At 39.7% G+C, this 25788-nt stretch overlaps 1 protein-coding gene across 1 annotated transcript in view; it reads left to right on the forward strand.

Annotated features, from left to right (window-relative positions):
* The window catches only part of GLDC (glycine decarboxylase), a 49964-nt gene that overhangs the window by 21339 nt on the left and 2837 nt on the right, over positions 1–25788 (forward strand). Inside the window, exons 4-21 of the mRNA XM_060237366.1 lie at positions 2292–2456; positions 2806–2883; positions 4285–4432; positions 5001–5197; positions 6562–6658; positions 8629–8734; positions 9122–9261; positions 11226–11306; positions 15173–15270; positions 15828–15912; positions 16009–16050; positions 16792–16934; positions 17262–17337; positions 21099–21224; positions 21956–22105; positions 23237–23349; positions 23976–24117; positions 25077–25188. Of these exons, the coding sequence (XP_060093349.1) occupies positions 2292–2456; positions 2806–2883; positions 4285–4432; positions 5001–5197; positions 6562–6658; positions 8629–8734; positions 9122–9261; positions 11226–11306; positions 15173–15270; positions 15828–15912; positions 16009–16050; positions 16792–16934; positions 17262–17337; positions 21099–21224; positions 21956–22105; positions 23237–23349; positions 23976–24117; positions 25077–25188 (2099 nt within the window). The remainder of the gene's footprint in view (positions 1–2291; positions 2457–2805; positions 2884–4284; positions 4433–5000; positions 5198–6561; positions 6659–8628; positions 8735–9121; positions 9262–11225; positions 11307–15172; positions 15271–15827; positions 15913–16008; positions 16051–16791; positions 16935–17261; positions 17338–21098; positions 21225–21955; positions 22106–23236; positions 23350–23975; positions 24118–25076; positions 25189–25788) is intronic.

A 25788-nucleotide genomic window follows, 5' to 3' on the forward strand; every position in this document is an offset into this window, starting at 1 on the left:
AGGGGGAGGCTGCAAGTAGGAGTAACTTGGAAAAATGTATCCATGCACTGTTGCAGCACCTTTCATGACATTTGCAGAGCTTATTCTACTACTGCAAGAGTGCAAAGGAGGAGTTTGCTCTTGTGCTGTGGCTTCATGAGTTGTCCTGCATTGTTGTGGAAGATAAAAAGTTTCTGATCCCTAGCAGTTTTTTTGGGAGCTTAGGTGGGGCTGTTTTGAGAAAGTAGCAGAGATCTGTTCTGTGAACTTGTTCATGTCATAGAAGGATTAGATCCTGTCCAGTATTTTTGTAACATACAAGTTTTACAAGTTTAAATCATGAAGGTAGGCTCTCTCTTGTAGGAGCTTTATGGCACAGAGTGGTAAGCTGCCCTACTGCAGTCCAAGCTCTGCTCACGACCTGAGTTTGATCCTAGCGGAAACTGGGTTCAAATAGCCAGCTCAAGGTTGACTCAGCCTTCCATCCTTCCGAGGTCAGTAAAATGAGCACCCAGCTTTCTGGGAGGAAAGTGCAGATGTCTGGGGAAGGCAATGGCAAACCACTCCATAAAAAAGTCTGCCGTGAAAACATTGTGATGCGATGTCACCCCAGAGTCTGAAACGACTGATGCTTGCACAGGGGACTACTTTTTACCTTTAGGCTCACTCCCCTCCCTCACTTTGTTTTATCCAGCCTTGCAAATAACATGTTAGTAGTTTATAAACTGCCTAAATAGCCCACCTGGAGGAGTTAATTGTCTAGGCAACCAGTTACCTGCAAGTCTGATAAATCAGGAGGTTACTTGTAATTTGTCTTTTCTATTTTGATGATATTGTAAAGATAAAACTCAGAAGCTGTTTGAGGGATTAACCTTCCTGTGAACAGCTCCAGAATCTGTAAAAGTTCCACTTATTAAGAAAGATAGAAGATCCTAGATTAATGTAGAAACGTAATTGTGCCACCTGGATATTTTAAAAACTGTATGTTTTTAAAAAACTGTAGCCTTAAAATACACACACAACTGTGAAGGTGGAAAATAAATGTTCTGTCTTTCTGAAAAGGGAGAATCTATAGTTTGAACACTTTAAGAAGCTAAAATTATACATTACTTTAAAAAATCTGTTCTAGCCCAGCCTTTGGTATGACAACAGGGTTATCTAGAAACTGCACTCTAAGATAATAGTTGCTTTGATTGAGGCACAATGATTGCTACTGTCATATTTTTGCTTATATAATTTTGCAGTTGATAAGAAAAAACTTTCCAAATGACAATTTTATACAGAAATTGTAATTGCACATTGCAAAGCCAATCTCAAATGTAAAAGTGTGTGTGTTGCTAAAAAGTTAAATCACGTAACATATTGGTCATCTCCAAGAGAAGATTTCATTGCCCAGTTGTAGCCATAATGGTTCCATCACTAAACTGCTGCCTGTAGAGTCTACAAAGTACAACATCATTCTTAATCTTTACATTATATACCAGCATGACTGCTCACCTGGAATCAGTAATTCACAAAACATTCCTGCTTTTGGTAAAGGCTAAATTGATAAGAATAATTCTGTTTGCAGTGTTTTTCTTTAAACACAGTCTGATAGTCAAGGTACTTTGGCAGTATTCACATGAAGAAATTTTCTTGGAGGAAAGGAAAAAGATGTTTGCGGCAGATATACTTGCTAAGACTGGTTTCTGATGGTTGTTTGTAGCTGCTCCCCAACCAAAATTTAGCCATTCAGAAATAGTGCCTTAACTGTAGTTAAACATCATAGTTTAGTGTTATGAATGCATTGAGTCATTAATGTATCTTTCTCCTAGGTTTCTTTTATACTATTTTATTCCTTTTATTTGGTGACTTAAAAAGACTTTACTAAAAAGTGATATCAAACATAAAGCATAAAACTTCACATGCACTGAATGAACACAAACATTTTATCAGAAAGTAATGCATTTTGGAAGTGTATTTCAAGTTATGCAGCTTTTGTTATTAATCAGATGATTGAATGAATATCCACATTGTAGAGAGAAGTTCTTTTCTCTCATGCTACATGTCATTCTAAAATTGTGGATTTATCCAGTTGAAATGACAATATACATTATTATTTTAATTGATCTGTCTACAATTTTTTGTAGACAAATTAAAATTTTTATAATAAATTAAAAAAATGGTAATAAATTACAAATTTTTATAATAAAAATTATAATTTTGTAATAAAATTGTCCATAGATATGCAACTGTCACCTTCTTGTTAGGCAAACATGCATTTTTCATTGCTTGAAACAGGCTTGATTTCTGAAATCTGTTGATTTTAATAGGATTACCCAGTATACTCCTTACCAGCCAGAAGTGTCCCAAGGCAGACTGGAGAGTTTGCTGAATTATCAGACAATGGTGTGTGACATCACAGGAATGGATGTGTCTAATGCATCTTTATTGGATGAGGGAACTGCTGCAGCAGAAGCAATGCAATTGTGTCACAGGTAAGCAACGGAATGAAATAAATCATAACGAACTGTTTTGCCTTGCTATTTCCTTATGTTAAATTGGCTGGGGGCTTGAGTTGTGCCAACCTGCCTAGAAATAGAAATCTGGACCACAGCTGTAAAAGCCAATAAAAACAGAAGGGTGATGGTTTTGTTTGCATATTGTCTGTACGCCATAGAAACTATTATGCCTTGTACACCAGAAACTTTTTCCAAATAGATGCATTGTTTAATAATCTTGAAGATAGTATAAAGTTATGCTACAATTTTAAATTGAAATAGAGTTGTACTCTTTCCTATGAAGCATATTTAAAATTTTTATATAAAATGATTTTTTTCCCTACAGGCACAATAAGAGGAGGAAGTTTTATGTTGACATCCGATGCCATCCTCAGACGATAGCTGTGGTGCAAACTAGAGCAAAGTAATGCTTGTTTCATGTTCTCACAAAAGCAATGTAGGCATTGTAAGGGGGATCATTAAAATTCTAATAAATTCTAGCTAATTAATTGTTAATGGTGTCCCAGGACCAGTGGGTGATCAGGCCTCCCTTGAGGGAGCAGATTGTTGAAGAGGGAACCCAGTGACCACAGCATGTCAATAATTAAAGAAAAAAATGTTTTAACTCAACAAGGTGATGTTACATCTTAAGCATTCTATTGCTATAAGTTTCCATTCAAGCAGTTATTAAAGCTCACTCTGTCAGGTGACCAAATTTGACTGGTACCCTGTTGTTATCAGGCAGGAGTCCTGATGACTGACTGTCTTTTCTGATGTTGCCCTGTTGGTCTCAAGCATGGTGGATTCTGCGCAATTATATAATTTACTTGGAGCTTGTTATACTCTTGAGGGCCACCTCAAGCTGTCTTGCAAAACTTGGGGTGCAGCACAGCTAAAATTGCATGACATCCTGTCATGAGAACAGGCATTAGTTGTGCCTTTGCTTGGTGTCATTTAGTTCAAGACCTATTTATCAACCCCATCTTGTTCTGGAAGCCAAGAGGCAAAATGACAAGATGTTCTGAGTCTGAACTGTTGGTGGGCCTCTGAGACACTAGGACTGTTCATACTTCTTTTCTGGTCTTTTCTGCAAGCTAAGCAATAAGCTATCTATCTCACACACAGTTATATCAATGCATTTAATCTAATTTGATTATCACTTCAATTTATTTCTCCTTATTAACTGAGACAATGCCAGCATGATCCAGAATGACACTTTTTTGGGCAGGGCAATTTCTGTAGAAAAGGCTCACCAGAAACTCATTTGCATATTATGCCACACCCCCTGACATCACCATTGTTTCACGCAGGGCTTTTTTTGTAGAAAAAGTCCAGCAGGAACTAATTAGCATATTAGGCCACACTCCCTGACACCAAGCCAGCTGGAACTGCATTCCTGTGAGTTCCTGCTCAGAAAAGCCCTGCTTTTGATTAGACTATCTACATAGATACTGGATAAATATTACATATATCTATTATTAGTCCATATGTTGTTGGCCATTTGAAAATAAAGGGTAGGATCCAGAGCATCCCCTGAGCAAACAGGTGGCATGTCTGCTTAAACAAAGAAGGGTCCTCAAAGATTCCTACCCAGCTGCAGTACCAACCCCTCATACCCAGTGCATTCTGTTGAGTTTGTAGTCCTTAGGAATCGTGTTTCAGAAGGTCCTGCAATGAGAAAGAAAAAGCAGGAAATCCCTTTTCCATGCTTTTGATTTTGGGGATTCAGCCCATAGTCTTGGTTATGTCTGGGTCAAGGGGAAACTGAATATAAGGTGGCTTAGGAAGCAGTTTCCTACATGGCTGGATATCATTTGCTTTGCAGTTACACTGGCATCCTTGTGGAACTGAAGCTGCCTCATGAGATGGACTTCAGTGAGAAAGATGTCAGTGGAGTGCTGTTCCAGTATCCAGATACTGAAGGGAAAATAGAAGACTTTACTGGACTTGTTGATCGAGCTCACCAGAATGGGGTAAAAACAGTTGTAATATTATTTATCTACAGGGGTTGTGTGTCTGGTAAATTAGCTGCTATGTTGCAGCTGTTTAAGACCATTCTCCCAGTATAGCTGGTTTGTAGGAGAATGCGTCCTCATGCATTGCTGCACAATATTTCAGCAGAGACAGCAAACAGATCTACTGCAGTCTGTACGTATAGATGTTGGAGCTCTCTCAGGCATGAGAATGCTGTATATGCATTAGAGTTATGTCTATTATATATGAATCATTGGGACTAAGTAATAAGTCCCTAATATATTTTGCATTCAACAGATGATTTCAAGATATTACTGTTTATTTTCATTGCATTAGATACTGTGGTACTATTTATTTTCATTGAGTTAGATCCTGTGGTACTGCTGCTATGGGAAGGATCTTAATTCAGAGAAGACTGATCTCCAGGGTAAAGAGGCTATATGATTGCTGTCCTTTGCTTCTTCGAGAAAAACTTGTGTGCATCATATTTTAACATATTTTAGAACATTTCTTTGTAGCCTTTTCTCTGTAAAAGATGCTGACAAGGTTGATATTTTCTGATTCCAGACTCTTGTTTGCTGTGCAACTGACCTGTTAGCTCTGTGCATCTTGAGACCTCCAGGAGAGTTTGGTGTTGATGTTGCTTTGGGTAGCTCCCAGAGGTTCGGGGTACCACTTTGTTATGGTGGACCACATGCAGCATTCTTTGCTGTCAAGGAAAACTTGGTGCGAATGATGCCTGGAAGAATGGTGGGAGTTACAAGGTAAGTTATGTTTTAGCTTAAAATCTGAATTCCAGACCTCTCTTGGGAATTTGGGGAGCACATTTTTGGTGGATAGTGCTGAACTTGGGAAAAATCCTAGTCTAATGTGGTGGCATTTCCTTCTGTATGCCATTACCTGCTTTTTTCTCATGAGGAAAAATGTCAGTCTAAAATCACTTCTGCTGGAAGTTAAATCTTGCTGTATTTGCATTACAGCTTTTGCTAAAAATCCATCTGTTTGTGTAAATAGATTTACTTGCTGAACTTTAAATATAGAGTATCAAGCCATACCTTAGTTGTGTTGATACTATAAAACCTTAATTGTGTTTTACCTCCTGTTAAATCTATTCCCATCCACTACAACTTAAAAAAAACAATGAAGAGCATAAAGCAGAACTGTTAAATGGTAAAGTTACAGTCCAAACATTTACACTTCCCAAAGAAGCCATTGATACTTTTCACAAGCATGTAGACTGTGCAAAGATCTAAGACTGTCTGAGAAACTGAAATTAGCTGATCCAATATCACAGTTTACAGCAGAGTGTTTGTGCTGCGGATTGAGAGGATTTATTCTAAGATGTTTATAATAAGGTTACTTGGTTTATAAATACTTGATCCAGCTACTTCCTTCCACGGTTGTGAAGGTAATGTTGGTTAGACTTCACCTGCATTTTATTGATGGATAAATTGGGCTTGGTCCAGAACTTTGCAGCCTAATGGAACATGTATATTTCTTAAATGCATATCTGCTGATTAAGGCAAGTACAGAAAAAAATCAGGGCAGGATGAGTGCACAGCCCTTTCTTTCTCCACCTGTAATTTCTCTCATGCAGATATTCTGCTTCTGAATCATTTTTGTCTGTCTTTGAATTTTGGAGCCATGTTGCAGGGCAGGGGTAGTAAAATTGCCGGAGGGACATTGGCAAGAGTGAACTGGCAAGCGTGTTGAGGGCAAAGTGCCCCTCCCCCCATGCATTTGCCTTCCAAGAAAACCATGAGGCTGGGAATCTAAATTTTCCTTACTATTTAGTAACCTCTCCAGGGAAAGCATTTTCAAAGGGGAGAAAGGGGTTTTATGGTGCCTTCCCTAGTGTAGCCATTTCCCTCGGTTTTTTCCTTTCCCAGAACTGCAGTTTGTATGAATGACTATCACAACGAGCCAACATCTCTCCTCATCCCATTTGACCTCAATGGATGCTGGAGAGAGGATACAAATATTTGCTCTGGAATAATTTTATAATTTTTGCAACAGTTTTTCTGTTATTCAGACTTATTAGTTTCTTGTGGACCGGTTGCCATTATGTTGACAAAGGAATGGAAGTAATCTTTATTTCCTTCCCCCACCCCCCCACCAATGGCTCAAGGGATGCAAATGGAAAAGAAGTATATCGCCTTGCACTGCAAACCAGAGAGCAACACATCAGGAGAGATAAGGCTACAAGCAACATCTGCACTGCTCAGGTAAGCTTTTCTGTGGATTTAACTTAGCAATGACCATTTGAAAGTAGCAGTGAACTGCAGTTCAGTAGCTAGTCATCATGACAATCAGCAAGCAGCCAAAATATTTTACTTCTTTTATCGATGGTACAAATTCTGCCACAATTTTAAATTAAAACAATAGGTTCTGCCCTGTGCCTTAACTGAGATTTTATTAAAATATTTTAGTCAAATAGGAAGAGAGAGAAATCTTAAAAATCCAACTTCTTTTGACAGTTTGATTCCAGAATATGTGCTTGCCATACATAGCTATGAAGAGGCAAAGCATAAATACAGCTGTACTTGGATCAGAGCTTAAGTTGGTGTGGGAAGCACACATCCTGAGGGTGGTGAGTCTGTACTGAGAAGATGTTGCAGCCTTTACTTGGAATGTGTGCATTATCAGGCTGAGATGTGAGGGGTATCTATGCAGTGCCAAGGTTCCAGCAGTGTGGGCCCTGATTTCTGGAAATAAAAGATCACTGTCAGTGGCCAGCCTGTTCCTTGGATACAGCCTGACAATATGACCCCTGGTGTGGGCTTCTGCCACAGGCTGACTGCTGCACTTGGAGACCCTACATGCAAAAGTGGATGTGAAAATAAGCCACGTGACAGACTGCAAGGCTTTTAACTAAGTAGCAAGGAACCGAGAGCTGCTAGATCACATGACCAAGGAATTGAAAAAAGAAGTAGTAGTGAGACAGTTTGTTGAGAGAGTCAGTCAGAGCGTTCAGACCTAGAGAGCAGGTCTGCAAAGATGCAGCCAGCTTGAGGGGAAACTGTTACTAGAGACCGAATTCTGCTGATTGCCTCTAGAGAGAGAGAGTAGTTAAATAAAAGGAGCCTCAAACAAGAAAGCTCCTTGGTGTTAATAGAGTCACACACACTTCTCAGAGAAAGCTTTTACCCAGTTGAGAAAATACTAGGAGTCTGGAAAGGCTTGCCAAAGGACTTGGGTAGAGACAAGGATAGGCTCATAGGTCAAGCAAAATTGAGGTAATTCTCATGGCGTATAGAGATTACCTGGAAGTCCAGACTAAGAGAGTCTTAGGAACAACAGGAGATATTAGCAGGAGAAGTGGAAGTATTCTCAGAACCACCAACCAAGTTAACATCTGCCTTGAGTAAATTAAAGTGAAGCATCTTGAACAAAAACAGAAGACTGTCCTATGTAAATACCCCAACCCCACCAGTGTTTGTGTGAATAAAGATCTTTTCTGTTTGCTGTTCAAAAGCTGTGGTACCTGAATTTCTGAGGAGAATTTATGAAGTAAAGACATCAAACCCCTTGAAACAGTGTCAGTCCAAAAAAGGGTATAAGCTGACTTGAAGAAATAGTTTAAACATAATTTTTTATTTTTATTTTGGCAGTGAGCTACCACAAAGTTATTTAGTTTTGTTTATAGGAGCAATACTGCTGAAAGACGGGGGGGGGGGGGAGAGAAAGTGGATGTCACTGTAAAAAGGTGGTCAGTCAGAAAATCAGACAAAGACTGACCAAGTCTTTAGTCAGGAAACAGATTACATCATACTTGGTTAGGGGACACTGGTGTTGCCATGCCCCCTAGCCTATTGTGTAAGAGTTTGTCTTGAACAGTTATGAAATACATACACAGCTCTTAAGGCTTGGATGTGAACCCTGGTGGCTCAGTGCACCAAGGACCTCTGTGCCTACTATTGGTGATAACAATACTGTTCCCCAGAATATAACTATTCAGTGTACAGCTAATAATATGTTTTGCGCATTTTACACTCAAAAGCTTGTAAAGAGTTATTATATTGTTTATAATATATAAGGCATAATTGTAACTTTCTTTGCCTTTTTGCTCAGAGTGTATGTAATGATCAAAGTGTATGAGTAGTAATGTGTTCCTAAATATACTGCAGAACGTTAAACTTCTAATTACACTAACTTGCTAGCAAACTGACTTGTTTACCAATTTGGTTCATTTTAGGCACTTTTGGCTAACATGGCTGCAATGTTTGGAGTCTATCACGGTGAAAATGGATTAAAGCACATTGCCAGGAGAGTGCATAATGCCACTCTGATTTTAGCTGAAGGTAAGTGAATATTAATAAGTGCATAGTGTCTTTAAAAATTGCCATCATCTGGTCCAAAGCAGAATTCTTTACTTTGATAAGATAGATTGAGGAACTATTGGTCAGAAGAACTGTTTGTTAGACACTAGAAAAATTGCCGGTAAAGCAACTTAACCTGTCAGGGCAGATTGGGCAACATGTTTCTTCCCATCATGCTACCTTGACCAAATCTATACAAACTTAATTCCAGTACAGTAATGCACACATTATTCTGGCTCCGGCCTCCATCACAGTTGTTGATAAAATTAGTAACAACTCAAAAATAAATATATATGCACATTGTATGGGACCTTAAGGAAACATGAACCGCTGGTGGCACAGAAAGTTTTCATATATTGTTTCTGATAGGTCTGAAGAGAGCAGGTCACAAACTGCAACATGACCTGTTTTTTGATACCCTGAAAATCCAGTGTGGCTGTGATGCTCAAGAGGTTTTGCGCAGGGCAACCCAGAGACAAATAAACCTGCGAATTTACAGCGATGGCACAGTAAGTGACAGTTTGTGAGCAAGACTCTTCCAGTGTATTTTGTTGTCTGTCAGAAGCATTAAAGTAAAGTAGTAATTTTATAAGGGTTTATAAAAGTTACTTATTTTACTGTTACATAAAAGTTACTTATTTTAATGTCTCAGCAGATGTTATCTAATAATTTTTAAAAATGTGATCACCCAGAGGAGTTGAAAATAAAGCCGTCTTGATCTTTAACAACTCCATATGTTCCTGTGCTATTGCTTCCCTCACCCCTGTACTTGTTCTGTAAATATCTGACAAGTGCTGGGGTTGTGTTTACCTCAGTTACATGGGAAAATGAAAGAAGTGCCGAGGGTGAAACTGACAAAATGCTGCATTTTCTTCCTGGTGCCTTTGCTGCTGATCTTTTCCCATATTACTTAAAAGGTAGTGGGGGGGGGGTTGTTGTTTGTTTTGTAGCTGGTACAAAGAACGCAGTGCCCAGAGTTGGGGTGGTGTCATTTATTTTTTAAATTATTTCTAAATTTTAATAATATATAAAATAGACAGTTTGTTTTTATTTTTATGACTGACTTTAGGCGGTCTACTCAAACCATACACTGGTTTAGTAAAAATACCTTTCCCCCTATAATTTGAAAAACACCAAGGGTATTTTTAAGTTCTGGTAATCCTTTTTAATTCTTTGAAAATTCATTCTCAAATACTTGAAGATGTTATATGTATTCATTATACTTTTGCTGTTTCTCCATGAGTTCATTATATTAAATTCTTGGGGGAAATATTCTGTGTAGGCTGAATAGTAACCCACTTAGCCTCAAGCATAGAAATCCATCCTGCACATTCAGACTACTTGCTACTTATGACAAGCTAATGATAGCAGCAAATCTGGAAAAGGTGACCCTGCCATGCAAATGAAATCTTTGCAGCCTGTTACTTACATTATTTGTCACTGGAATTCTTAGAACTTGTCAGAGAGAGAGAAAGATACAAAGTCTTCTCTGACTGTAGACAAACAATGCAAACAAACCAGTGTTTATTTGTAATGTGGAAAGGCCTGGTTTATCACAGAACCCAGGTTGAAGACTTTTCTGGTGGAATGAAAATGGAGCTGCTTGTGATAGCCAAATTGGAGGGTTTGTTTTTTTTAAATGTAGTTTATTTCTTGGCTACAAACCAGGATTCTGAACTAGGAAGATATATACAATAATCAGTAAGAACCCCCCATGGCACAAAGTGTTAAAGCTGCAGTACTGCAGTCCTAAGTTCTGCTCACGACCTGAGTTCAATCCCCGGTGGAAGCTGGGTTTTCAAGTAGCTGGCTCGAGGTTGACTCAGCCTTCCATCCTTCAGGGGTCGGTAAAATGAGTACCCAGCTTGCTGTGGGGGAAAGCGTAGATGTCTGGGGAAAGCAATGGCAACCCACCCCGTAAAAAGTCTTCCGTGAAAACATGGAAGCAACGTCACCCCAGAGTCAGAAACGACTGGTGCCTGCACAGGGGACCTTTTCTTGTTTTCCTTTCCATACAATTCTCAAGGATAATGTATACTAGGAAGGAAGATGTATACAATATTAGGAAAATGTATACAGTACTCAAGGATAAACCAGATTTGTTTTCAGCATTAGCAAACCAGAATTTGTACTGGATGGAGTCTATATCTTTGGTGCCTTTGACTGTGTTCTATAGCATTTATAAAATTCCATACTCTAAATTGCCTGAAAAGATGTATTAATTTAGTAGTAAATATATTTAGTAGGAACTTGCTCAGATCTTTTATCACATAAAGGGCAACCCTGTACTAAGAAGGCTACACGAACTTCACACTGAACTTACTGAATCTATAAAAATATTAGTCTAAGTTTTCTATTTGGATGTTTGTTTTAAACATAATTCAGAAGTTGTAGATAAAAAGTATTAATGAAGTCTTATCATAAACTGAATCCAGATTTTTATATGCTTTTGTTTGGATTATGGCTGTTGCAGCTTGGCCTGTCCCTTGATGAAACTATAACTGAAAAAGACTTGGATGACCTATTATGGATCTTTGGTTGTGAATCTTCAGCTGTAAGTAAAGTTCTAGTTATAGCACTTTATATGCAATCAGTGAACAACGTGCTAATATCAGATAGGGCACAAACATGTCCATCACAGACACAGCATTGTGGATTTGTATAAATTCAACAACTCATATTGGGATCGGGGGGGGGGGGCAGGTGCAAGCAGCAAATGGACCATTTGGTTGAGGAAGAGGTTTGTTGGCCTTTCAGAATTTACATCGTGTTCTGTCCTAAGTGGGGTGTTCAGTCCTCAATGGTGGGGGAGTGCTGGTTGAGGTTATGGGGAACTTATCTGTATGACTTTACAGAGATGGGGAACTGAATAGTGTCCATAACTTTTACTTGAGAATATTGACTGTTGCTTTGTAAAAGAGATTAAACAAGGTTTTCCAAACTCTTCTCCTGGAGAAATCCAATTGTTAACAGTGTTAGGTCAAGTGCAGGAGGTTAATGTTCTTTATTAGTAAGTTGGATGTGAAATTGCTGGCTTGATTTGTATTATGGCTGAAAATTTCTAGTCCAACCAGTATTCAAGTTCAGAAATTTGTAAGATGAGAAGGTAAGTGTACTGACTTTCAGGCTCCAATTATCAGGTACCAGAAGTCAGGCAAAGCAGAGTCATTCAGTCCAAGGTCAGGGATCCAGAAGTCAGGCAAAGCAGAGTTGGTGACTTAGCATCTATCTGATGCATTGCATCCACACCTAACAGCCTCTCTTGGCTGGTTTTAAAGCCCCCTGCCAAAAGGTCATGTTTGCAAATCGTTACTCAGAAGCAATCCTGCAACTACTCATCTTCATTATCAGCAAGCAGCTGGCATCTTGTCTGCAGCTCTGTCCTCAACCTTCATTTGCAGTGTTCTAAGAGTGTAGTGGGCTGGGAATGGCCAGCTGAGGTTCACCTGCTGGATCGGGGATGGGAGGTGGCTCTGCACCAGCTGTTGGCTGTGAATCCTGACAAGCTTGCTGCTCATTTTCCTGTTGGGCAGCTTCTGTTAACTCGAGGCTAGCTACACAAGGTTCCTCTTCTCCATTCTTTTCCATTCCATCACGTTTTTCTTGCAATCATTGCCAATCTGAGTACGCAGGGGGCAGGGTGAGAAGCTTGCAATGTCCTGCCATTTCATATTTTCCTAACCCAGAGCATTTTATATTTTTGGCTTATATTTTTAGTTTCTGCTGTGATCCTTGTGCTTTTTCTTGATGTTTTATTATTAAATTGCATTGCCAAATCCCACTATTCCCCCACTTTTCCATTTTAAACAAATTACAAGAGTTTTAAACATGTTTGTATTTTAAGTAAAAATAATATATTTAATTGTGTTTTTCAGTATCCTTTATAAAGTTTATATTTCCACTACCTAGCATTACATTGTATGCTACGCATGGCCTGGCCCCACAAAGTCCCATTTATGCCAGATCTGTACCTCATAACAAATGAGTTCAACACTCCTGCTTTAAATGATCCCATCACAGCAAACACATAGTAATTTCAGGTTGCCTCAGCAGTTAGAGATATGGAAGATTTAGTCATTCAGTATATGCATGGGTGTTTCTTTTTCTTTTCTTTTCTTTTCTTTTCTTTTCTTTTCTTTTCTTTTCTTTTCTTTTCTTTTCTTTCTTTCTTTCTTAATGTTAGCTCCTGGAAGTATTGAGTTGAAGGGGGAAGCATGTGAATAAAATATCCAGAGTCACTGAGACCCCACAGGAATTAATGTTGGGGTCCTTACAAATCCTAAATACCATTTCTGCATAGCTGTACCTGTATATGTTAAACAGTAATCCTTAATATAATATCCTTCTTTTTAAATTAGACCTTTCAAGTACATTAACTGTGTGTGTTAAAATTGTGTTGTAATAGTAGTCTGTTTGCTGTAAACTGAACAATACCTGTTTCTGGATTTGCTCCATGAAAGAAATGTCATGAGACTGTAATCTGTTTTCTAAAATACTATGATCCAAAGTCCTTAAAGGATCAGCTGCCTCAACTGTTAATACTTTAGTTTCCGTTGTCACTAAAGAGAATCATGTACTGGGAAGGAATCTTTATGCAACTACGGTACTTAAATTTTGCTGGAAGCAATATTCCTTGACCTCTGAGTTTGTAAAAATAGTTTATACATGTGGGGACCTGTGATAATTGTGGGGGGAATTTGTTACATGTCTTAGTTTTATTTTCTGTTTCATTGCTGTTGCCAGGCCCATACCTGGACCCACCAAGACTTCCCCTATCCTCATCGACAAGGGTGAAATTCTAGCAGCAGCTCCTTTGCATATTAGGCCACACACCTCTGATGTAGCCAATCCTGCAAGAGCTTTTTTGTAAATTCCACCCCTGCTCATTGATGATCATGCTGGTGAGCCCTGCACAGCTCCCAGCTGCTGGGTCCTCCAAGGCTTCCTCCCTGGTTAACAGCGGTGAGCTCTGCACAGCACCAGGCTTCTGAGCCTGCTAAGACTTCTCCCCCCCCCCTCCCCCAATCAATGACAATGACAGTCTCTTGTGTGTGCTGGCCACTAGACTCACCAAGGCTTCTTCCCTGCACTATTGATGATAGTGGTGGTGAGCCTATGCAGCTCCCAACAGTCAGGTCCACCGAAGTTTCTCTCCGCCCCCAATAATGAAAGTGGTGAGCCTGCCACAGCTCCCCCCAATTATACAGCCATCAACAGGACCACCATAGCTCCTGGACACCTCTACCATTGCTGCTGTCACCCTGAGTACACTGGAGGTAGGAGCATTCTCTGCATTTGTGCAGAAAATGCTACTTTACTTTTGGGGAGATATAGCACCCCCCGTGTATTTTTTGGGACACTTCAGATTTTTCTGTAAATATTGGGAAGTCCCCCAAGTTTGCTGAAAAATCTGTTTAGCCTCTGCGTGGTTCCAGTCTGTGGATTTAGATATCCACAAATGGGCACCACACATGGCTAATAGTATATAGACAAGTGGCGACCCACAAGAAACTTGCAAAAAGGGTGCATCCCTTCCCACTCTTTGCTTTCTTCCCTCCTTCTCTAAGAATCCTCCTCTTTCTCACACTCCTCTTATTTGTCAACCTACCCGCATCCCTTGGGTCAGTCTACCTCCTTTCTCTGTTAACCTACTCCTTTCTCCCCTTTCTCCCATTCCATCTCTTTTGCCCCCTTCTCTTCTGTGTCACTCTACCCCTTCTCTGTTTGCCTAGCCCCTATTTTCTCCTTTCTCCATTTCCTTTATCTATCAGCCTACCCCCTATTTCACTCGTTTCTGCCATTTCTGTTATCTGTCAATCTACCCTCCTATCTCTTTTGCCAGCAAGGTAAAATATCTGAGATGAGAAACAGACTTCAGTTTCTAGAGGGAATACATTCAGTCTTTTTCCATCAGTCTACCCAATCCTCAAGAGGTAGGTGCATTCTCTGCACTTGCCCCAAGTTTGTAGAAGAATCTCTTTAGCCTCCACATGGCCCTGATCTGTGGATTTAGCTACCCGCAGGTGGGGGCCATAGGTGGCAATTCAAATACAAAACTGATCTTTGCACTTTGAGTGTCGCTTTGTGTAACTTGAAAGATAACTTTGTGTCACTATGCGTAACTTGAAAGATAAGTTCGCTTTCAGATATTTCTAACTAATGTGCTTCAGACAATGACAGATGACTCTTCTGGATTATATCTTTGTAGATAAGTATTTCATAGCCAGCATTTCTTGCAAGTAGCCTGAGAGTTATACACACTAGAGTTTCACAATGACAAGCTGACAGTTGACTGACAAATTACTACCAGCAAGGTAAAATATCTGAGATGAGAAACAGACTTCAGTTTCTAGAGGGGATACATTCTGTCTGTAAAGAAATCATACCCGTGAGCACATATGCTTTTTTTTTTTTTTTAAGGAACTGGTTGCTGAAAGCATGGGTGAAGAAACAAGGGGCATTTTTGGCACTGCATTTAAGAGAACTTCAAAATTCCTAACACATCAAGTGTTCAACAGGTTTGTGACATTCATTGGACTGTCTGTCCACCCTTGGCTTTGCTTTCCTTTTAAATTGGATAAAGTTGCATTAAAGATTATAATAGTGGAGCAGGGATTTGATTTTCTTATTTCAAAGTGTTATTGCGCTTTACAAGCTACAGGGGAAGTTAAGGAATTAATTTTTTAGCTCTCTCCCCCCCCCCTTTACATTAAATTTAGAAAACTGCCCAGAAACATACGGAGAAAGCAGCCTAAACCGGACCATGCAATGTTTTTCCCTTGGTTGCACAGACATAGGATGCATTTATTATGATAATGCATGTGTGTGTTTAAATATTGAGGCCACGTAGGATCTCACAAATTATATATTCATGTTGATTGGATATTGTAATATATTACTGTCAGTTGGTGGGAAAATATTTGTAAGTACAAAATAGAAGCAAGAAAAAGGAAAGGTCAAGTGTTTTGCAGTAGTGACTGATGTCTTTTAAAAGGGTAAATCTTACAACATGGTACTTTAGGGATGCCTGGTTGTGTAGTTAATTGGCTTGTTAATGTAATGTTTTTGTCTTCAGCTATCACTCTGAAACAAATATTGTCCGATATATGAAAAGACTGGAAAACAAAGATATTTCACTCGTTCACAGCATGATTCCTTTAGTAGGTATAAAATTAAAAGGTGGAATTGGCATTTGCTAGTCTCTTTGAACGAAATCTGCTGATAACATTAATATGTGTTTGGTTTTTTGCCCCTAGGGATCCTGTACAATGAAGCTGAATAGTTCATCAGAACTTACGGTAAGCTTTCTAGCAACTTTATGCCTTTTCTGAGATCAGTATTAAAAAGTAGTAAAAGGCGACCCACTTCCTGCTTTATCATGTAAGTGGCCAGTGAACAATCCCAGACTCAGTAGGTGCATTAAGAACACTGACGATTTTCTTATTCAGTCTCTTTCTCCTTCTAATGAAGGTATGCTTTGAATTACCTTTTTTGTGAGATCCGGGTGGATCTTGTGAGTAGGCTTAGGCATACGTGGTGGTATTTGACCTGTTCACCAACCCACTCTGCATCTCTGCATCTGGATTCCTCCATGGGACTGTTGGGAGGAAAAACAGTTGTATGAACTTGCTTCCACAAACACTTCAGCTCAGAATCCTATTTATATTCACAGGGAGGGTGACCCAGTAGTAATTCAGTAAAATGAAAACAAAAAACAACCCTCCATAAACATGGAGCTTATATGTTCCTACAATTTTGAACTTTAAGGGAATTATTTCGAATCAGCACCCAGCATATGAAAAAGATATTCTGACTCATTGCCTACAAATGAGGCTTTCTGTAATTATATTTGTTTGCTGAACTGTTCAAAAAACAGAATGTGGTTAGATAACAGCAATATACAAAGAACTTTTAGTAGCACTCTGTTGGGGTTAAATAAAATCCTTCCACATATGCAGTGAATAATCTCAGAGTCATTAATCACATTTTATTTGCAGAAGAATGCCTTTATTTTCTTCCTTTCCCCCCTTCTTCTGTAGCCTATCACGTGGAAGGAATTTGCCAATATCCACCCCTTTGTACCTCTAGATCAGGCTCAAGGATACCAGCATATCTTCAGGGAGCTTGAAAAGGATCTTTGTGAGATTACAGGCTATGACAAAATTTCCTTTCAACCGAACAGGTAGGAGCAATCTTGCTTCTGTCGCAGTTTCTGGGCAGGCTTTAAACAAAGAGAAATTTTTCCTGCCCAGGTATCCCTTCAGTGAAAGAAGAAGCAAGCACACTGTGTGTACGTTATCATAGTTATGAAGGCCCATGTTCTTATTTAGCCATGAGTGGTAAAATGAACAGTCATGGAAATTTGTCACACATAGCAGCATGCAGAGTGTGCGTTTAGAGTAGGAAAGTTGGTCTTTTATAGACCTTGCTTAAAGGTGAACTGACCTTTTAAAAATTGGGTACTGAATTGCATTCATGGACATTTATAGTATGTTTTGTGATTTTGCAGTGGGGCCCAAGGTGAATATGCTGGATTGGCTGCTATCAAGGCTTATCTAAATGCCAAAGGAGAATGGCATCGAAGTGTAAGTGAAAGAGATGAGCTTTAACTAACATTGACCTGACAATCCTGCAGGCTACTAGCTATCCACAGAAGTGAGGCTTGTTTTTTAAACCGTATAGCCTTTTCTTGGTTGGGCTATGTTACTTTAATGTACTTCACAGGAAACAGGATCTATGACTTTGCCAAGAGTAGAAAGTACAACTGCTGCTTTAAGGAACTGTATGAGAAAATTATCCTCTGTTATTTATCTTAGACATACTTGTACTCAGATTTTTAGAAAGATGAACTGATGCACTCTGAATACTATTCCTTTATATATACTTTGCATCCTTGCATATGAGTCCACAGGGATACATGAGGCTCAGCTCACGCAACCCAGCCTGATGCCCAGGGAGGGCCAAAAACACGGCCCTGTAGAGGTCAGAGTCAGGCGCAACGGTGTTGCCAGCAAGTGCGAGGGTAGTTGCTTCAGGATCATTACCGTAAGTTCTGATGAACTATTGTTGGTCTGACAAACAGTTGTCAAGAGCAAGTAGAGCACATGGCAACCTTGTCAGTGAGAGAACTGTACCTAATATCCAGATTACCATCAGGAGCAAGGCTCCTGGTGCCAGAAGAGTCTGCAGAAAAACAGGCCCTCAAACAAGCATAAGGGAAAGAGGAGAGAGGAGCCACTCTATGGGGTCCTTGGGTTAATACACTTGAGGTGATAATCTTTGTTCCATGGGAAGCTAGTGGGAGAAAGCACCACAGGAAGAGTAGGAAGACAGGTCTGACATAGACCCAGCCAACAAGGAAGACTGGAGATGGTAAAAGGGTAGTTTTGGCTGATAAGGAGAAGGGGAAATGACTGGTCTATGTAGTCAGTAAGCCCAAGAAGCAGTGGGCTTCTGCCAATCCATGCAGCCTTTTTTGGCCTCACTACATCACTTTAATGTACATGCTGGGTACAAGGGACATGAAGGAGCCAGTCTCAGGTAAGAAGCCACCCAGCTATAACTGGGCCATAATGAAGATAGAGCAGACTGGTATCTGTTGACCTTTGTGACCAGCATGAAGAAGCAGTATGTGGTGCCTCTGCCCTGGAGGCAGATATAAGATGCCACACATCAGCATGGTAGTAAACTATTTTTTGTGTGCCTGATAAATAGGGTTTTGACATTATTGTAATTTTTATCTGTTTCACTGTACAGGAGAATGGATGGGGGAAAGAAATAAAAGGGGCTGGGGTTATTTATTCAGTTAGGTCAGAGGGACACAGAAGAAAGAGCACAGGGTTCCTCACGCCAGTTGTCTGCCCTTGACTGAAAGAAGGTTCAGAAAAGAAATCTCTCTGGTCCTCCATCAGACCAGATGTAGAAGGTAGGGAGGGTTTTCGAAGTGCATATTCTGTTGTATGAAATTCACACTGCTCTGTTGGTAAGTGGCCACTCCTGAACTTTGTGAGGTAGGTGGGGCTGAGAGATTTCTGAGAGAGAACTGTAACTGACCCAAGGTCACCCAGCAGGCTTCATGTGGAAGAATGTGGAGTCAAACCCTGTTCCCTGTACTAGAGTCTGCCACTCTTAACCACAACAGCATGCTGGCTTCCAGTGGCAAGCAGATGCACTGATAGCACCAATTCAATCCTGAGTTTAGGTGGGAGGCCTTGTCTCCGATCTGTGCAGCATTTGGGAGGCTCTTGGAAGCAGTTAGCAACCTATGATTAGCCACTGCCTTTGTGCATACATGCAGGAGTTCACCTTTGGAGTTGCATTACATTTCAGAGGTACCCTTCAGGTAGCAAGACCCTGTTCCTCTCAAGTATCTCTGAAGCTTGGCCCTACATCAAAGCTGGTTATGACTGCAAATTTTGGCTCTCATTCAAAGCCAGCCAAAATTTGTGGACTCTGTTGCTAACCTCTGTTGCTTAGTATAGCAACTCAAAGAATAAAACAGCGTATGTAACACAGACTGATGCAGAGTGGCAGCTTGTTACTTTGCTCTTCAGTAAATCTTGCTGTCTTAAAAAAAAAAAAGTTCTTACTGAGGCCCTTTCTTCTGTCCAGAGAACAGCTTAAAGCTCATTATGAGATTCACTGCTAAAATCCTGGAACAAACTCATTAGCAAAATTAAACTAAGTTGAAGTTTGAAAGAAAGAAAAAAAGGCCTTCTGGGTCTGGCACCGGCTGCTGCGATTTTCCAAAACCTCACTGGGGCATTCAGAAGGCTTTTGTGTCAGAATTAGAACAGCACTGTAGATTTAAATGCATGGGTTGGTTACTTTGCACGCACATAAGGGTTGGTATCAATATGCATACTTTAAGCTAAAAATCTTATACTGGGTTTTTACCTAAACAGTCATACTCTGGCCTTTCCCCCACACAGTCCAGTGCAGTTTACCTGATCTCTGGTTTTCTGACATAATTATTGCGTCTCCATCAGCTCTGTTCACGACCACACAGAAATAAAATGCTTGGTTTTTCAATCAATTAAGAGGCAAGCCAGCAATACCTTGTTTGATCCAGCAATCTGTTGAAATAGGGCTTGTTTTCTACATCTGGTTTTCTGCATTTGTAATAATTCCGCATTTTCTTTGTGCCCTCTTCAAGTCAGTTCTATGGAGTGTATAACGGTCATACTTTGGATTAATTCCTCCTTTATGCACTGTGTAATGGTCTCTTCTAAAATACGTAACTGTTAAGTCTGACCACTTGTATCTCAAAGAATCAGCCTTTTGGTCTCCTAGCACAGATCACTCAAGGCATTGTTACCTTGGATGACTGTACTAAAAAAACTGTTTGCATTCGCAGACTGCAGACTAGTTAGCACTGCTTCCCAAGGACTTATGCACACAAGCCTGTGTGGATGTTGCCATGCCAGTCGCTCTCTCTTTCAACCTAAGCTGCCTTACAGGGTTATAGTAAGCATAAAAATGGAGGAAGGAAGAACCCTGAGCCCCTTGGAAGGATGGGATAAAAATGTAATATATAAACTTTACTACTAAGTTATATATTCCTTTTTTGTTGTAACTTTAGTGTGCTCTCTTCATACAAAGGGTCTCTTACTAGTGCACATGTCTCTTTTCAAGCATGAAACCTATTAGAAGAGGGTTTAGGAAGACATCCAACTAAAAAGACTTTAACATTTGAAAACCTGAAAAATGTAAATAAGCAGATTGTGTACTTAAGAGGCTTTGGGCAGTACAGTATTTATGAAAAGATTCCATGGTGAAGTGGTAGAACTCAATACTCTGTACCTGTTCTGGAGCCTGGTTGTCTCTAATTCTTAGCACAATTCAGTTCAAAAGGCTTCAGCATGAGCTAATTCATGTCTGTTTTAAATAGTGATACATACAGTTTTGTTCCTTTTCTGTTATTAGGGTTTTGAGCCAGAGATCTGCCACTGTCAGCTATTTTATCGATGAAGCAGAATTCTAGAAACAGAGAGCAAGTAGTTCCTTTTATCCATAGTCTCTGCAGATAGTGAGGAAACAATGGAAACTAGGCATGTTTTCTACATCTGGCCAGCCTACCCACTTAGAGATGGTTCTATAAATAAATGGATCAAGCCTTGGACATGGTTAGACTGGTCAATGGAAATCTCTTGGAATAGGATTTGATACAATAAGTAGAGCCAGGGCATGGAGACTGTGTTCTTGGATATGTTCTTCTTGCCTGCTAGTGTCTTGTTGAAATCAAGCCATAGTACCATGACTGCAGACTTAACTAGGTTGTAATATGCCTTAATTAACTTGCACAAGATTGGCATTTTTGTTAACTTTAGCATTCATGTTTTTAAAGGTTTGTCTTATTCCAAAATCTGCACATGGTACTAACCCAGCAAGTGCTCAGATGGTTGGAATGAAGATTCAACCAGTGGAAGTTGATAAAAATGGAAGCATTGATGTTGGCCATCTTAAGGCAATGGTAAAATTGTTCTGTGGAGTTGCTTTCTTTCCTCTTTGCACCTGTTAGAAGCTTTTGTTAATATTTGCCTCTTTCCTTGGTTAGAAAAATTATGTTTCTTTTGAGGGCAAAATCTGTGGCTGAAATATACATATGCATTTTGTAAAGGTTGAACTGCAGAGTTGTAAATCAACCTTCCTGCATGGCAAAAAAAAATCTATTGAGTAACGTGATGTAAATGTAGTTCCTTTTTTCATTTTTGATTTTCACATAAAATCTTCTGTACAAGTTAGAGCTGAAAAGCTCTTAAAGAGACACATTAATTTGTCCGGTGCTACCTGTTAATGGTTTTCCCCATCATTAACATAATCATGCTTTCTTTGGTAGAAAAGGCCCAGCACGAACTCATTTGCATATTAGGCCACAACCCTTGATGTCATCATTGTTTAACATAGGGCTTTTTGTAGAAAAAGCCTAACAGGAATTCATTAGCATATTAGGCCACACCCCCTGACACCAAGCCAGCCGGAACTGTTCCTGTGCGTTCCTGCTCAAAAAAAGCCCTGAACATAATACATGAGTAGCTGAAATAGCTGAAACAAAGTATGGTATATCAAGGCCTAATGAAATAATGCATGTTTCTTTTTAGCCAGGGAGATTTTTCTCTTTGTCTTATCATTGGGGAAAGTTTGTGAAAATGTTCACCCTCCTTGACCTTTCACTTGTGCTTTTTGTTTTTGCCTAATCTGAAGGTGGATAAGCATAAGGAGAACCTTGCTGCTATCATGATCACATACCCTTCCACTAATGGTGTCTTTGAAGAAGAGATCAGCGATGTTTGTGACTTAATTCACAGACACGGAGGCCAAGTTTACTTAGATGGAGCAAATATGAATGCCCAGGTGGGAAATGGATCTCGTAGGTTGCTTCTGTGAAATGCGTGGGCATGTGCACCTACCTCATTGATATTAAGGAATTCTATATGTGTGTCCAATATATGGTTAAAAATCCAGGTTGGGAAATACCTGGAGATACTTGGGGGGTGGAGCCTGAGGAGGGGAAGATTTGGGGAATGGAGGGACTTCAATGGGGTATAATGACATAAAGTCCACCTTCTAAAGCAGCCATTTTTCCCAGGCTGATCCCTGGAGATCAGCAGTAATCCTAGGAGATCTCCTGGAGACTGGCAGCTGTAGTCTGAAAAACTGCATTAGATTCTGTTAATGTGATACAGGAATGGTAAGCTGCATGAAGGCCTAGGCCTGAGCAAGGGGTTTTCTGCACCTATAGTAATTACTGTGTCACACTGCCTGTTTCAGGTGGGTAGCCATGTTCATGTGAAGCAGCAGAACAAAATTTTAGTCCAGAGGCACCATTAAGACCAACAAAGTTTTATACCCAGAAAAAACTCTGTTGATCATAAAGATGCCAGTGGACTCAAACTTTGTTCTATTGCCTATTTGTTTGTGAAAATTCTTTTATCATTGTTATTTCTGCTGTATTTAATGTTATTATCAAACCTTTTGTGAACCACCTGGAGAGTTCTTTCTGAGAGAACTGCTAGTATACATATTAAATAAATAATATAGAATAAATGCAAACCAGGGTTTGACCATCTGAGTCAAACCCTAGCTTCATAAACTAACCATAGATCAAATATAGTGTCATCTTATATATTGTCATCTTATGTCTGAAGTGAGCCAATGTACCTTGTTAACAATTGGAGGAATCTCTAATTTTTGTAGATTTTGGAGTAGTTCCCACAACTGACAATATAATATTCAGATTTCAAATTTCAATGTTCAAAGCATCTTTTAGATAAGAGACTAATTTTGAGCTGAAGTAACATTAGCTTTTAATGTATTAATGGGGAAAGTGGGAATTATTTTTATCAGTATTGGTTAATTTTCTAGGGGAAAATGTAAGCTTGGTACATTGTGGAATCTTAAACGGCAGGAGTAACACTCAAGATTCGGGATCCCCTTAAACCCCACTTTCTTATATTTGCAATGTTCTGATGTCCCTCCTACTAGGTTGGTTTGTGTCGTCCTGGAGACTATGGATCAGATGTTTCTCATTTAAACCTTCACAAAACTTTTTGCATTCCTCATGGAGGAGGAGGACCTGGAATGGGACCAATTGGAGTGTGAGTTGTTTAGTTTAAGAATTTGTATTTCAAGGAAGTTGGTGCTGTTGAGGGTGGAAAAGTGCAATGCTACTGCACTTGCAGTTTTTCCTTGGGAGTGGAAGGCAAACTGTATAGTTCAAGACTAGGAGTTCAGATGTGGGAATGGTCACAATCCCTGCATGCCCTATGTTTATGAATGTAGTAGTAGGGCATCTCCCTAGGCTGGCTGGCTGCACACTCTTATTCCTGGAGCTAAAATAACTGTTGATTCTTTAAAGATGGCAATTATGGAGAGGGATAGCATGTTAGGTTTTGTAAAAGGTTTATCAGTTATTTAGGTTAATTATTTGTGTGTATGTGTTTTATACCATGTTGAGGCATTATAAGCTGTTAGACATTAATAGAGGTATGGTGGGGTAAAATACTTAAGTGTTTTAAAGAACCATCCTGTTGGAATTAAGTTTATGTGGGTGGAGTTTTATCCTGGGATACTGCCAGACTGTGATGTTCACTCTCTGCCTTGTATTGATATCCTGGGACCATGCCTAGTGACTTTTTCTGAAATTCTGAAGGCAGTTTTAGCATGAGGAGGATGCAGTGTGGTAGGGGTTTGATTTATAGGATCTTCTTGTTTCCTTTTTCAGGAAGAAACATTTGGCTCCCTTCCTGCCTAGTCACCCAGTCATTGCATTACACCACGATAAAGATTCAAGCCCGTTAGGAACAATCAGTGCTGCCCCCTGGGGATCCAGTGCCATATTGCCTATTTCTTGGGCTTATATTAAGGTTTGATTTCTCATTTGTACACCTTGATTTTAAACTTGAAAGAAGGCGGGACTCTTCATGATTATTGAAGCTGTTTGCCATCTTTAAGAAGAGATACAAACATATTTCCCCAATATATTACATTCTCACCAGTCTCTGAGCTAAAAGTGTAAAGTTGCCCATAAGTATTCATTTTGAAGTATCCCCTTTGCCAGTGCTTCAAAATTGTTGTGATAATGTACAAAATTGGCCACCACATCCTATGTTTGACCGTGAACATCTTACCATTGTCATCTGTCAGTAAATATTTTTGACATGCATAGGATTTCGCAAGGTTTTTGAATTTTTTCTATATCACTTTAAAACCAAGTTCTATGAATAAATACAGACTCTGCCTTTATTCTGAAAGCCTGTGGTGTTCACTCTCTGCCTTGTATTGAATTTGGCTATGTGTGCCATACTTCTACATCTTTACAACATTGACAGAAATTTCACATGGTGGTTCAATGTTCCTTAGACCAGGTTTCAGTTGAATGAGATATTTGAGGAAGTACACACTTCTAGAGAACCTACTAATTATTCACTTTCAGTACACTACTCCCCCACCCCACCCTGAATGGCCCAGGTTAGCCTGATCTCATCAGATCTTGGAAGCTAAGGTTTGGATGGGAAACCACCAAGGAATTCCAGGGTCATTGTACAGAGGAAGGCAATGGCAAACAATCTCTGTGACTCTTATGGGGTCACTGTAAGTCAGTTTCCGCTTAACAGTGCTTTCCACACGCAGTCCCCTATATTCACAAATAATAGTACTAGTGTCCCATTGCAACTTTTGAATACACTTTTGTAAGGTAAAAACACTTTGAAATGATTGCTTGGAGGGTACAGTGCTTTTTGATCAGATACACAGAGTGAAGAATCCAGGGTTGTTGGTGGTTTATGCTGCTGCTCTTTATTATTTAGTATTGCTGTCTTTTCAGATGATGGGAGGAAAAGGCCTTAAGCATGCATCGGAGATCGCAATACTAAATGCTAACTATATGGCAAAGAGATTAGAGAAGCACTACAAAGTCCTCTTTAGAGGAGCCAGAGGCAAGTATCTCTCTTACATTACCTTTTCTCCCAGATAATGTGGGCCATGCTTTACCATACTTTGATGAGCATCAAAAACTGCATTACAGAGAACCTGTACTTGATTTTTTAAAATGTAATATTTCAAGCATATCTCCACCTCTTAAGACTGTTGAGCAGACTTTGGTTAGCAGGAGTCAGGGCATTAATAACAGAATTGTGGATGTACATCTTCCCACTGTTTATACAAGTAAACTGGATCAATCAGCTTTCTGCAGCAGTTTTTGCCCTGGCAAGTATGCATCCTAGTTCATAGCAAAGTACAGCACTGCAACATCACCTTTTTCCAGGTTCATATTGGATAGGATCTGTCCAATACTGCGCTTAATTCAAGAGGTAGCTTGCACCATAAGACTTTCCATTTTCTTTTTCTAGTCCCTTGCACTGAAGTGTGCCACGAGCTGCTGAGCCATTCCTGTTCTACCTGTCTCTATTGACTTGCAAACACAAGCTCAGAGAAAGTACTAGGCAAATCACAAACTACATTATATAACCAGAAAAGGATCTATGAATGTATTTGTGAAAAACATGCTTCAAAAACTGTGAAAGCAGTTCTGAGGT

Source organism: Heteronotia binoei, chromosome 4, assembly GCF_032191835.1.
Source record: "Heteronotia binoei isolate CCM8104 ecotype False Entrance Well chromosome 4, APGP_CSIRO_Hbin_v1, whole genome shotgun sequence".
In the NCBI taxonomy this organism is placed as follows: Eukaryota; Metazoa; Chordata; class Lepidosauria; order Squamata; family Gekkonidae; genus Heteronotia; species Heteronotia binoei.